We start from the raw sequence: 14,033 nt of genomic DNA, 5'->3' as shown, positions 1-14,033 counted from the left end.
ACTTGTGCGACTTAAAAAGTTTGCCCACACAAACTTCTGAAAGAGAAAACTTTTGGGTCCCCCAATTATCTCGTTCCAAAGCCACACAGTGCCACCTAGCGGCCATTTTGTGTCAATAGATGACAAGCACGACAGGATGCTCTGAACAAAGATCACATTTATTCTTTCCAGGGGAAATTCCACAGTGTTACAAAATGCTTGAACAGAAACAAGAGATTGAAGTAAACATGAATTTAAAAAGGGACATTGCAGACATAATAGGTCAACACGCAAATCACTGTTAGACATTTTTTGTACGTTGCGTGTCTTTCTTACTTCTTTTCCGGCTTTTCGTTAAACTCCAAGAAGAAGTCGTTGCATGCCACAGTGAGGGCACCCACTAGGATGATGAACTCGGTAAAATCCACCTCGCCGTCCCCGTTGGAGTCTAGGTCTCGCATAACCTTGTCCACTGCCTCCTTATCTTGGGCGTTCTGCAAAAAAAAAAAAAAAAAAAAAATCATAAAGAAATACAAAAAAAATAGAAAGAAAATATGAAAAAAATGTATATAAAAAATATATATAAAATATATATACTAAAACAATTATATATATATATATTAAAAAAAAAAAAAAGCATCCATACCCCGAGGTAGTTCTGCAGCTCAGTGGTGAGCATCTCCCTGAGCTCGACCTTGCTCAGCGTGTATTTGTCGCCTTCGTTGCCGGAATACTTGTGGAAGGTCTGGATCATGAGCTGCATGGCATTCTCCAGAGTGGACGCGTTCTCGGACTTGGGCATGGACATTCTGCCGAGTGGATCATCATAGAAAGCAGAACGAGCGTGCCGTTAGCGTTACACCGCAGGCCGGGTTAAGCATCATTAAGAGGCAGAGGCGTTTAAACCCTGAAAGCGTTCTGGTGTCAACTATGCTCTATTTCTTCATCGCTAGCTTTTGTATAGCTACGCTTCATCTGATGATAAGGCCCGAAACCCAAAAGCTGCTTTTGAATTCTATATCCTGAATAAACTGGATATTTTGACATTAAAATGGCTTCTTCAAAAATACAAAGGTCCTTTACAAGATAACCAACCCTTAAAATCATTAGCGACATTACAAATTTTCTTAAGTTAGGAAAAAAAAACAATCTTCAAAATGAACAAAGTGAAAATCATCCTTACCTGACTGGAGGACGAGGGCCGGCCGGAGGTTCAGGTGTACGCAGCGAGCGAAGAGAAAAAAGTAAGTGATGAGCGGGACACCTCGTCTTAAATACTCCACCCAACCTCCTTCAGCATGTCACAAGTTTCTTCCTCCTCCTCCAGCTTTTTTGTTTCGAGGCCTGCTACGCGTCTATTGGACACCATGAGGATGGTCCACTCGACCCAGGACCACCTCCAAAAAAAAGACAACCCCCCCCAGAATCCTTCAAATACATTTTAACAGGTGGTTTAAAATATCTTTTTTTTCCTTGCTGTGTGTTTAAATGTGGTATTATATTGAAAGTCTTTCCAAGCAAGACCAGATTGTGTTGCAGATCACAATTAGAAGGATCCGGTTCCAGTACGAGACGTTCGAGCGGCTAATTTTAGAAGCGCGTCAGGGGAACCTCAGCGTTTTGACACCCGAATGACGACGTACGACAACAAGCACGGTGTCGGTACAAAGCTTTTTAATTGCATTCATGACATGGGAGTTCTTCAATGTTGAGCTCAACATGGAGGGAGCCTCGAATAGCGGGTTAGCAGGATGGTTCGATACAAAAAGGTTGGTTAACTGTGAAAGAAGCACACGAGAACGCAGATCCCAAATGGGGGTGGCCGTCTACGAAGCGGCGGCGTTGGACGGGCACTTGCTCTCGCTGACGGCCTTGGCGATGTAGCCGATCAGAGTGAGGTATTCCTGAAAGTTGACCTTCCCGTCCTTGTTCTCATCCAGGCCGTTTTGCATGTCCTTGACGGCCGCCGAGCTGTTGGCGTCCTGCGGTAAATCACGAGATGAAGCGGATTGATCGTGATTGCTCATGATCACTATCTTTTTTTTTTTTTTTACCTCCATGACGCTGCCAAGGTTCTTCTTTACCATCTTCTGGAAGGACTTGCTATCCATGTTCTCCTTGCCTCTGGTAGAACTAAGGAATGTGGTCACCAAAGTCTGGATGGCTGACTCCATGTCTACAGAAAAAAACAATCTGGTTTCATCAAAAAGGTCACCAATGATATTATTAACACAAGATTGTTTTTTGATATTTGGTGGGGGAGGGGGAGACCAAGCGGTGGAAGACGAGGAGAACACAATGTGGGCCGTGATCTCTGACGGAGGACATTTGATCCCCGGGATGCCTTTGAGGCGCATCTGGCTCCGATTACCGGCTACTGTCCGCGTTCGGTACGTTTCAATGCTTAAGTAAACGATTCGAAAAACATCTATAGGAGGGTCCGACAACAAATCCCAAAATCTAAATTGAAACCACCCATGTGGAGCTGCTCATTATCCCCCCAGTGTGGTGGAGGCGAGATTTCCGCAGAAGAAAGGCTGACTAAGTGATTGACGAGAGAAAAAGACGGTCAGGAAACAGCCCGGTCGATGACGAACCGAGTCGGGCCTGCTGGGAGCCATTTTGTTGTTTTGTTTTTGTTGCCTAGGAACTGCATGTGACACACATGTCACAACACAATGAGCTACACACACACACTGGTCCACGCCCAAAGACACACACACATCGCCAAACTAGCAACAATTAGGACGTCGGTTGCATTAACCTAATTACCGAGTGAGTGAGGCCCAACGCACACATCCGGATTGTGTTTCATGGAGGCCCTACTTTGCACACACATTTTTCCGGACATCTGTCATCAGCTTGTTGTTTTCCATTATATATATATAATTTTAAATTATTTAACAGTGTACTATAATCGTGCCGACACCTTTGGCAGCGTACGTTCGGGCGGCCGCCCATTAACAAGCTAAACTGACCAAGAGGCGAGAACGTTCAAGAAGGGAAGTAAGGCAGTAGAAAAGTTGAATAAAAGCACGAGGCAGGCCGCTTTTGCGCACATTAGCACGTGGTTTGCCCTCGAGCGTGACTCATGGGGCTTGAGCAAGGCCCAGTTTATATTGTGGTCTGACTTGCACTTGGAATTTCAAGCAATAAAAAAAAAAAAAAAGAAGTTTTGGATTCCAGAGAAAATTGAGCATTAAAATCCGAGACTAGAACATTACATTGAAGCGGTACGACTTATTTTTTTTTGACCAGTCACAACTTGAAAAACATCTCAGCCTCCTCCCCGTTTAGCCATTTTAACAAAACTTGGACCGTGTCACATTGTTTGAATGTCACGAGGGAGTGCGAAGAGGCTTTAAGACGAACAAAAAAAGCAAACAAACTCATGTCAGGGGTTATAAAGCGTCAATGTTGCAAGTACAAAGACAAGTAGAAACCAGTTGGGAGGCAAAGCAGGTCGGGAACGCCCAAAGGCAAACTACTAACATGATTACTTTGTACACATAGTAAACTTGTAGCCGACTGGCGCGGTTTATGAGCATCAAACATGCACAGTTTAACCAGTTTGGACACTTGATATTGTTCATATATACTCGCAGCTCCGCCCTAAAACCTTTTTCTAAAAATAAATCTCTTTATAATATCATACTTAAAAAAACATCAAATTGTACATTGTAATTCCAATGCAGTAATATTACTCTTTTTCCCACAGAGGATAAAGAATTAATTCCTCCGAGTATTATTATATTGTTGGTCTACATGTGTTGCTCCACCGTTTCCACCCATTGGCCGCTACACTGCTGCTAGTTGTTAGCCCATTTATGGCTTATTAAATTTTACAGTCGGTAATTTCGGGGAGGGGTTGAGATCTGCAGCTGTTTGGAATCTCGCATGAAAGCGGCAACGTATAATAAGAAATCTCGGTGTATATAATTCAGCAGTGATGGAAAAATAATCAGTTTAAATTGACCGTTACTCTAATGATGATTATTATCGGAATATGCGATTCAAAGAATATTTACGGCAATTTCCCGCCCGCAGGCAGTGTTAGCATAAAATAGGTGTGACTGCTACACTTCCTGTTACTTGTCAACACCCGTGCAGAAAAACATGTACTTGAGTCGAAGAGAATAAAATTAAGAAAGACGCAAAATCTGACCGTGGTTACATGTGTCAAAACGACGTAATGGAGAAACGAACGGAGGGGGGGGTTGCATATAGTGGTGATGGGGGTCTTGTGTTTAGATGTAGCCCAAACTACTGCTGACAGCGTGCACAATAAGCAGAGGCAGGAGTGACACTGGACTCATGAATAAGTCACCGTGACACGGCTCGGGTTTCCCTGGACGTGTAAAGGGACAGGGGTTCGTTTACCAGCCGGGACAACCCGATCCGCCCAAACGCTTCAGTGAGCGCGCAAGACAAAAAAAAAAAAAAGCAATGCAACATTCACGAGTTTGTGTCGAAATGAGTTACAATTAAAACATCGTGGTGGGGGGAAACATCAATAGGGTGGGAAAGAGGGAGGAAAAAGTCAAACTCACCGTTTGGATTTGAGGACGGGAGGAAAATTGAAGAGAAATAAGTGCAGCAGCTCCTTCTTTTTCCCTTCTGTTCTAGATGAGGCAGCAGCACATATCTTTTCCGTGATTTAACTTCTCGCTGCAGCAGCCAACTTTTTTTCACTGTCACAGGGCGTGTGCATGAGCGGGGGAGAAAGAATGTGGACAGGGGCACCCGCCGCTTGTGAGTCAACCCTTGACATTCCCACTCATCGCGGCCTTGGTGGGGCAATTACAACACTTTTGTTATTTTTCAACTCTTTCTCTCATTTTCGACTTTTTTCCCAGCTCGGCTTACACGTTGGAACAAGTACGTGCGTGCGTTCCCACAGATGCAACAAGGGCCACGCCCTGAAACTTTGCTCACTTATGCAAAGAATGAGAAGACTTGCTGGGGGAGGAAAAGTTTGAACAGAAACACAACAAAGAATGCCTTTAAATGTGATTTAAAAAAAAAATACTACACATGACAGTGAGCACCTGTGTGTGTTTGTGTGTTGTGTGTACGCGGGGGAGTGATTGGAACAGCCAACATTGCAAAAGAAAGCCAGAAAAACATTGCAGTTGAGTCAAACCTTCTGACTGGATGGCATACAGACATTGTGGCCAGCCAATCAGCTGCCAGTATTGCTTCAAGTTGAGATCTTCATCTGTCCAATGGGTAGGAGAACAATTGTGTTCAGTCAATGTGTCACTTTTAACAGTGCTTAAGGCAGGATTTGGGGGTATGTCGCCATCTGGTGGACATTTGACTTAACTGCATGTAAGGAAGACCAAACTAAAAAACGTGACATTTCCTACATTTTGAGGACTTTAATCTGTCACGATTTACATTTTTTAATACAAGTCATTTCATAGGAGAATTTTAGGGGGAATTAACTTTTGTTAACAGTGGTTAAGGCGGGATTTCGGAGTCTGCCGCCATCTGGTGGACGTTTGACTGAACTGCATATAACGTGACATTTCCCAAACTTTAATCTGCTGCACAGTCACGATTAACATTTTTTATACAACTCATTTCATAGGAGAATTTTAAGGAGAGTTAATTTTTGTTAACTAGCTAACCTGTTTGCCCATCTAAATGTTTTTTGGGCTCAGGGTAATTTAGCCATGTGTCTAGAGTTAGTAAATAAATAGGAAAGACACAGACTAGATTATCGCAGACTCATTTGGAACACCAAAAGTGGTGATTAAACTTAGAGGGTTAAGATAATTGTATTATATTGTATTGAAAGAAACGCACTCTTGGTATTTCACTTATTTCTTATTCTCCTGCCAGCAAGCATACACAGTAATTTAGGACACAAGCAATCTATATAGCAGACTCATTAAGCCCAGAACATTCATGGATGGATTTTAAGACCAACTCCAGGTACTATAAATCACTCACTAATTGAGCAGATTGTGACTACTAGAGAAAATGTACCATCACACAAATGGTTTTAATAGTTTTGTCAAGCTTGGGGGCATTAAGAGACAATTACTTCACTCTCAAGTGCTGGAGAGAGCGAAAAGAAAGTCATAAAAAAAGTGGAATAACAGCCAAACGTTTTGTGAACGAGCCACTTGGGCTCAGAAGCTGACAAAACTTATTAGTTCAGGTAAAGCCTTGACAGGATGTGCATTAGGGAGACAGGTACAGCACTAACAAGCTCTGTGGTTTTATCATCCAAAACCTACTTTGCAGAAGTTTTCAGGTCCCCTACATCCTATTCTGAGTCATCAGTGGGGGAAGAAGTGGGTAGTTGCTTTCAATCAAAACGGTTAGGGGGAATGTCTAAACAACTGAGCGGCGATTGTATCCAAAGTAATACAAAAATAGCATGAAAAATAGACCAAGATGAATAATTGCTTAACTTTTTACACCATTAATTTGATTTATGACCTGCACACACAACAAACAACCCCATCAAGTAGGAAAATGTATAGCTTGCAGAAAAATATATATATTATAGTAATGCGCTCAACAATAAGCAACATCAAACATGGCCGCCAAGGCTACTCCGAAAAAAGAATTATCATGTAAACAATCATACATACATGACAACCAAAAGCATTATATTCTCCAAAAATATTAACACAGTTCAAAACAAACAAAAGCAGTAGTTAAACAAGACAAATTAAAACTCCTACCTTGGATGAAACGCCATTGCCGCGTCGGCTTAATGGGAAACCGGAAATGGCAGCTAACGTCTTCCGGGTTGATAAAGAGGTCAAGTCCTTCTGCTCAATCAATATTCCGGCCTCTCATTTGTCAAGTAAGACGTCAATCAATTGAATTGACCAATAGGACAAGAGGATGGACGTTTCGCTGTACTGACTTGCAATTATTGGTTTTTATCAAGATTGTCAGTGCCTCACTATTCAAAAATACTTAAATAATAATACGAAAAATCTATTTGCTTTATCTAAACTTATCTTCTGTCTGTACTTTTTTTCGTGTGTCACTACTATCTGTGATTGTTAGCCAAGCCAAGAAAAGGCCTTGAGACAGTTGGATGCTGACATTTTATTGAACTGCTGCCATGGCAATAAAAGTGACAATTTTTGAAATTCAAAGAAAAACACCTCTGAAAGCAGCAACAAAATGTGACGTATTATTATTAACTGCAAGCAAAAGTCAAACACCATCAGTCAATCTATTACTACTACAGTGCTGTTTTCAAAATAAAACACATATCAAGCACTTTAGTACGCAACGTGAGTTATGTACCTAAAGAGAAACAAACAAGCTTTGAACAATATTTTCTGTGCCTTTCTATTTCATTAAACTGGACAAAATAAGTTACTCGTAAGCAATTAATGCAACTATGTACAAAAAGGCTTCTTAATAATAAACAAACAAAGAGACATTCACGTCACTTCGATAGCTCCGGACGTGTTGCCATGGGAACCGACTCAAATGATTCATACTGCATTGTGACAATAAGACTGAGCAGTGTGAATGTATCTTATGTGTTAACTGTTTGTCATGGCAGCAAATATGACAAAATGGCAAAAGTAAAAAATAATATCACTACTCAAAATAGAAGATGTTTTTTTGAAATCAAATGAGACCTGCACTGCGGTGGATACAAAAAAAGGTAAATGAAAATGTCTTCCCATCCGGCGTTCCCTTCCGACTTCAGCCACTGCCTCGTGCGCTCTCCTTCCTCCACTCGCCTTTGCGTTGCTCGCCGCCTCCCGCCACTAGAAACTTCTCCAGCGCTTCCTTCCCGAACGCCTCCATCTCATCCTCCAGGTCGCTGTCTTCCTCTCCGTCCCCTTCCACCATGTCTTCCAGGATATCCGACACGTCTTTGACGAACTTGCGGAAGTTGACCCGGTCGTGCATGAAGACGCCGTCCCGGAAGAACTCGGAGGCCAGTTTGCGCAGCTCGTCCCTCTTGGAGGAGTCCACGCCGGCCTGCTCGGCCTTGGCCAGGTAGGCGTGGAGGACGGACTCGAATTGCGGGAAGGAGACGGGGTGGAGCCCCTCGGCTTGGGCGCAGGCCTCCTGGGAGTGGCAGTGCTGGGGCTGTTTGGGCTTCCTGTGGAGGCGCTTCCTCTGCTGGGTCCAATAGTCGGTGGAATCGGCGGAGGACTCTTGAGGCGCCTTCCTCTCGGCCCACACATTCTCCTCGTGTTGGTGGTGGTCGGTGAATTTGTGTTTGTGCAAGTTGGACTTGTCCCCTTTGGACTCACCGCTGTCCTTTTTCCTCTTGTGTTCGTTTCCGTCCTTCCTGCGGTCCTTATCACCTTTCCCGTGATGACTCCCCCGTTTCCCGTCGTCAATCTTGCCGGGTTGTTGTTTGCCGTCCTCCGCACGTTTCCTCTCGCCTCCTCTTTCTTTTTCGCCATTGTGGCTCTTCCAGTTCTTCTCTTTGCCGCGCTCCTCAAAGCCATCGTTGCCTTTCTGCCTCCACTTATCCTTCGCCTTGTGCGTCGTTTCGCCTTTGTCTTTTCTCCACTCCTCCTCCTCCTTTCCTTTCCATTGCTTCTCATGCTTGTCCTTCTTCCACTCCTTCCTCTCCGTCTTCTCGGCCCGCTCCGTCTTCGGGTCGCGCTCCTTCCACGTCTTCCCCTCGTCCCCTCTGCTCTCCTTCTTCCAGTCTTTCTCCTCCTCCCGCTTTCCTTGCCCTTCCTTCGCCTTGTCGGACTTTGCGCGCTCACGCTTCCCACTTTCGGCCTGCTTGCCGTCTTTGCGCTCCTTCCGTTCGGATTTCTTGCTCTCTTTCCTCTCACCCATGTCAGATTTACCCTTCTTGTCCTCCTCAAGTCTCCTGTCTGCTGGCTGACCACTTGGGGGCACTGCAGATGAAGAATATCAGAAAAGAATCATTGCTACAACTCTCATCTTCTCCACTTGTGCCCACCGTTCCAGCTCACCTGTCAACTTACTGACAGCGGACCTCAAAGTTTCTAGTTCGTGCTGAAGCGTCGGCAGCGTCTCCAGCTCCCTCTTCAGCCGCTCGTTCTCTTCCTCGAGGACAGGAAGCGATGCCACTTTGGACTTCAAGCGAGTGTTTTCCTCCTGCCAGCGCAGCCGCTCCGTTTCGCCCTCGGCCGCTTGACCCTCGGCGGCTTTCAACTCTTCCATCTGCGCCTGGACGGGATGGAAAAAGTCAGCATCCAGATTTGCCCTTGAGCACAAAAAAAAAAATTCTAATAAAGCCACACCTCAAGTTGAGCTTGCAACAAAGAAATCTGCTGGTCTCCTTTGGCGAGTTTGGTCCGAAGCTCCGAGTTGTCAGCATCGACAGGGGGTGGAAGAGTTTCTGAGCGAAGCCATTCCTACCACAAACACAAAAACGTCCATGTTTACACGTGCCCAGTTATGAGAGGAGCAAAAGAAGAAAAACAAGCACAATCGAAGACGTAGTAATCTTAAAGTAAACAACTTAGCTACGGACTGACCTGTTTTCCTGGTTCTTCTAAATCGCTCAGCTCCCTTGTACTCAAGCCGCTCTCTAAAAGTTAACAAGGTGTATCCTCAATTATTCATGTGTGAAGAGAAACAACACGAAATTAAATTAGTGAGGCATCAGTTTGGACTCCAGTTGGTGCTTGAAAGGAACCTGTTCATCTTGAAAGGGGATTTTTTTTTGAAGACAATCATGAACAAACACACATCCTACCCTCATCCAGGTCCATGAAGACACCTGCAATGACATCACACGTTAGCTAGCACCTCATTGGCTTAGGCTGACGCTCACACGGGCTCACCTACCGGAAAACAAGATGGTCCCGAGCGAGACCAGGATAACGGCGCCTAGGATGCATTTGTTCAGCGAGAACATGTTGTCATCGGCCCTCTGCCGTGGCAGCTGGAATTCCTCTTCATCAGCGTCCTCCTCCTCATCTATCCTCCCGATTCGCTCCAGAGAGGCAAGCAGGCGCTTTCTCTCGGACTCGGTGTCCTCGGGCCGCTCTTCATCCGATCCTGGTTGCTCCGAGGAGTCTGGAGGGGAAAAAAATTTTGTTTGCATTTCAAAAGACCAAAAGCCATATAAACAAAACAAAAAAAAACTTTTCCACAATAAAGCAACCACATCCTTTCCAAACAAAATTCCTTGACCTGACACTGAACAGAAATAGAGAACTTGTATTTTTATCTCCACAACGATCAAAACGCCCGAGAGGAGAGGTTGTGTTTTGCAAGTTCATTTGGTATTGAAAAATAAAATAGTTGAGTAAATAAATTTTTCGCACTCCATTTTCTGTACCTGTGTGTTTCGAAAGAAGCTCTGACTCCTCCCCTTCCTGTTTGCGTTCTTCCTCCAACGTTCCGTCACGCCGCTCTTCTTGCTGAGTCAGCTCCACGCCTCCCAGAGTCTCTGCCTTCATCAGCGAGCCCGAGGGCTCATCAGGGGCGTCGTGGCTTAAGGAGTCGGAGAAGGTGTCCTGGTCGGCGCCATCGGGGGCCACGTCTGATTGGACGTCGCCGGAAGGAATGGGGGCATCGCTGACAGATGAGGGCGCGGAGGCGGGACCATCTGTCCCGCGATCGTCGCTTGGGTCTCCTTTTCTCTCTTCCGCATCCTGATTAAAAAGAAGCGGGTCATCCGAATTCATGAGCGTGAACTTTCACCAGCAGTGTTGCAAATTGGTGTTGAGGTCTGACCTGGTGGGCCTCCACTGAGACACTTGATGGTTTTGCACCATTTACCTGGCTGTGTGACCCATCATCTGGCTCATCATTAGAGGGAAGAAAAAATTTATGAAAGTGCATCTAAGGGTGCATTTAATAACGATGACGAGGGAACGAAGAGGAACCTTGTTCATGATGCTTCGTCTGCTCCTCCAGAGGCCTGACAGTTTCAGCAGCAGTCTCCTGGTAGATAATAAAAGGAACCTCCAGTCATACATTGAGTAGAACATCTAGCATGATCTGATGATGACAGATAAAGTGAGAGTACAACGCCGAGCGCATAATCAGGTGACCTCAAAGAGAGCGCAACTGGGTCGAGCAATTTTTCCGTACGCTATAAAAGACACGCTTTAATTGAGGCTGCGCGCCGCGGTGACCTTTGAGTACCTCAGGACTGACGATGGTCCAGCTGCTGTTTGCGCCGTTGCCCCCAGACATGGCCCCGCCCCTCCGAGGCTGCGCTCTGCAACACACGCATATTTTCGTGACCGACAAGAAAACGAAAAGAAGCGAGCACGGAATGGGCGAGGTTTAGCCTTGAGGCTTGTGTGTCCTGCATGACAACACATTGAGTTGTTTGTGCAACAAATGTTCACCATAGATTCGAAATGAAGATACTCACAATAATGCAAAAAGTGACTTCACATCAGAGCGCATCTAATATTGACTCCTCTTGTCCAACATTATCTTAACAGCGCTAACGCATTTACATCCTCTATTAATACACAAGATTTGAATAGTTTCCCTGAGGCCTCACCCAACTTTGTCAACAGGAGCTACTGTAGTGTGCGATTGTGACTGCGCGCACACAGGAAGTGGGTTTCCGAGGCTGCCATTTAGTTTCGCCATTAGTAGTTTGTGTGTGTTGTGGGAGTTCAGTCACCCCGGCTTTTGACGAGCGGGGGGAAATGTTTGGCCCGAGGCTCGGGTAACTAAGGCTAGCCCGCGCTGTGAAGACAAGAGAACAGGCTGAATCGGCATTTCAACACCACTAGGCTTTTCATTGATGTTAACAAAACCGAGTCAAAACCAATGGAAAGTAACACGAAAAAGGTCCGACGCAATTTGTTCCAGGAAAAACTGTTTTAAATAAATGCAATGTTTAAGTGACATAACTGGAACTCGGTGTGGCCCTTGAATAATTTAAGTGTTTCTGATCAATTTCAAGTTGCAATAAGACTGTTCACCACTAGATGGCAGCGCTCAAGAACAATACACACATTTATAGTAATGTTTGTGTCAATCACACCAATTGGAACCATGACCTAAAAGTTCAATTGCTTTCATTGGCTTGCAACACATTTTTCCACATGTATTGGAAAAGTCAAGAGTATGGTTGCTGTATAAAGTATTTTCACATCACAGCCACATTTCCCAGTACTGACACATTTCCTTCCTGTGCTCTGCAATTTAGGTTTCATCTCCCATGAGAAACTAGCCTGGGGTCCGAGGAGCATTGTGGAGCGTATAGTGGGACGGCTTACACAGATGATCGCTAAATATAGCTGCTTGGAGATTGACTGGAGACAGGAGAGAGGCAGAGCAGAAGACAGCTGGATTAAACCGAAAATGTACCAGCTGTTGGATCTTTGTGGTTTAAGTTGCATAGGAAGTCTCGAATTTAGGTTTTACCATGTTTTAACAAGTGTCGTTAAAGTATTGTGGTTCTAGACAACTTAAGGGGGCGAGTTAGAAAGAACTACCAAAAAAGGTCAGGACAATGACACAGGCTGAGGCACCATTTCGACAACAACTTGGGCCTGGCAGCTTCTCAAAACCAATTGCGCCATAACAGTTAATGTCAACTCAGTTATTCTGTCTGTAATTTATTTTTTAATAACATTTTAAAATAACTCATAAAATGCATCTGCAAATACAAAATAGACTGCTCTGGACTACTTAACTGCACCATTGAGTTAACTTCCATTGGTCAACGAATCTCCGGCTCCCATTTTTTAATTTGTTATATTTTATAATTACATTGTATTCTGCTATAAAATCTCACGAGATTTGCCAAATTCTCGCGAGATTACAGTTATGGCTTGCGGAGAATGAGCATCTCGCACAAACCAGGGCTTAAGATCTAGGCTACTTTTGGACAGCAAATGTCAAGAGTGACGACGCAGAAACAAATAAATTGATTATAAAACTCAGCAACACGTTTGTAACGAATGAAATTAACTCCTATTCAAATAAGGAAAGACGCAAAACCTTGACCGTATGTTAAGGAAGCGCAAACGAATACAACGTAACGAACAACATAATAACTAACGTTTTAGTTTACTAATTCAACAACCACCTCGAGTAGTCCTTCTTACCTTCCTTCACTTTCACTTTTTGACTTTATCCAGACGGCTTTACACGGTAGTTGTGAAGTAGACGTCAAGCTTCCTTTCCATCCAACTTGTGAACTGTTCCATCAGAAGAACGTGCGCTCGAGCCTCACACTATCTCGTCCAATAAGAAACGAGATTTGATCAAGTTCCGCCTCTTTTCCTCAGGAACAACCAATCGCCACACGTCCTCACTCCTACTGTGTTTGGGGAAGTTTTCAAGTTGATTGACGTATGGCAGGTGACGTTATATATGTAAATATTATTTCCATCCACACTATTTAACCAAAGTTAGCACACTGAGTCACCCAATAAGACTCCAAAAGTTCAACTTGACAATTAAAACATACTTTCTAGCTGTTTGAAAACAATAATACAAACATAAAAATAAAATGATTCTATTGAGTTGTTTATTATGACGTCACGTCCCGTGCTGTCACAATTATGAGCTTCACATCAGTCCAGTGAAAACCAGCAACCTGTATAAAAAAAAGGAAAACAGTAATAGATTATTAGAATTAATTAATCTTATATTTAAAATTTACATCTATTTAATTTTATACATTATTTTTTATCAAACTAGAATTTTTAGGGTATATATCTCGAATTCATTAAATTGCCCACCAGTTTTGCAACATTCAAGTTAGTAATTAGAGTTTCCTTGGTAGTTTGTCATACTTGCCTTTGTTTTTTTTAAGCATCCTCTCTCTGTTTAAAGACAAAAATCACTCCAAATGGTGTTGACTCCATCAACTTCTTCCTAGTCCAGTATCTCCTTAATGCACCAACAGCAGAGCAGGAAGTAGAGGCACTCCTTCAGTGACTGCACAAACCCGTAGGCTGCGTTCCCGCCTAGCAAGTTCTTTCCGCGCCCGAGACCCATGGCCATGTCTCTCAGCTGCTGTCCCAGTGAGGAGGATGGTGGAGAAGCAGGCATGGCTTGGGGAAGAGGACGCTGAGGGTGCATGGTTCCGGAAAGGAAAGGGGTCAAGGAGTGGATGAAATGGGAAGCGAGCTCTGACA

The 14,033-nt window shown here is 44.1% G+C and overlaps 3 protein-coding genes across 4 annotated transcripts; all 3 read right to left on the bottom strand.

Moving 5' to 3' along the window:
• Positions 1-137: 137 nt before the first annotated feature.
• Positions 138-6,738, bottom strand: s100t (S100 calcium binding protein T). The gene is made up of 4 exons (XM_088386398.1): positions 6,681-6,738; positions 1,163-1,376; positions 626-788; positions 138-473 (listed from the first exon to the last, which is right to left on the bottom strand). The coding sequence occupies exons 3-4, from the start codon at positions 785-787 to the stop codon at positions 312-314; spliced, it is 324 nt and encodes a 107-aa protein (XP_088242524.1). The 5' UTR covers position 788; positions 1,163-1,376; positions 6,681-6,738; the 3' UTR covers positions 138-311.
• Positions 1,637-6,784, bottom strand: LOC148391780 (protein S100-A13). 2 transcript variants are annotated; one of them, XM_088386399.1, is made up of 4 exons: positions 6,681-6,754; positions 4,530-4,670; positions 2,034-2,155; positions 1,637-1,961 (listed from the first exon to the last, which is right to left on the bottom strand). In XM_088386399.1, the coding sequence occupies exons 3-4, from the start codon at positions 2,151-2,153 to the stop codon at positions 1,806-1,808; spliced, it is 276 nt and encodes a 91-aa protein (XP_088242525.1). In that variant the 5' UTR covers positions 2,154-2,155; positions 4,530-4,670; positions 6,681-6,754; the 3' UTR covers positions 1,637-1,805. The 2 variants fall into 2 exon arrangements, with proteins under 2 accessions (XP_088242525.1, XP_088242526.1); XM_088386400.1 differs by lacking the exon at positions 4,530-4,670 and having other exon boundaries at positions 6,681-6,784.
• Positions 6,785-7,041: 257 nt separating this feature from the next.
• Positions 7,042-13,489, bottom strand: pbxip1b (pre-B-cell leukemia homeobox interacting protein 1b). The gene is made up of 11 exons (XM_088386607.1): positions 12,996-13,489; positions 11,065-11,140; positions 10,803-10,860; positions 10,651-10,715; positions 10,253-10,568; positions 9,757-9,987; positions 9,665-9,688; positions 9,444-9,496; positions 9,207-9,320; positions 8,916-9,132; positions 7,042-8,837 (listed from the first exon to the last, which is right to left on the bottom strand). The coding sequence occupies exons 2-11, from the start codon at positions 11,113-11,115 to the stop codon at positions 7,672-7,674; spliced, it is 2,295 nt and encodes a 764-aa protein (XP_088242733.1). The 5' UTR covers positions 11,116-11,140; positions 12,996-13,489; the 3' UTR covers positions 7,042-7,671.
• Positions 13,490-14,033: the final 544 nt, after the last annotated feature.

The sequence above is a fragment of the Syngnathus floridae genome, chromosome 10, assembly GCF_059516105.1.
Source record: "Syngnathus floridae isolate MCC-2025c chromosome 10, RoL_Sflo_1.0, whole genome shotgun sequence".
Classification (NCBI taxonomy): Eukaryota; Metazoa; Chordata; class Actinopteri; order Syngnathiformes; family Syngnathidae; genus Syngnathus; species Syngnathus floridae.
This window is presented reverse-complemented; position numbering and strand designations above follow the sequence as displayed.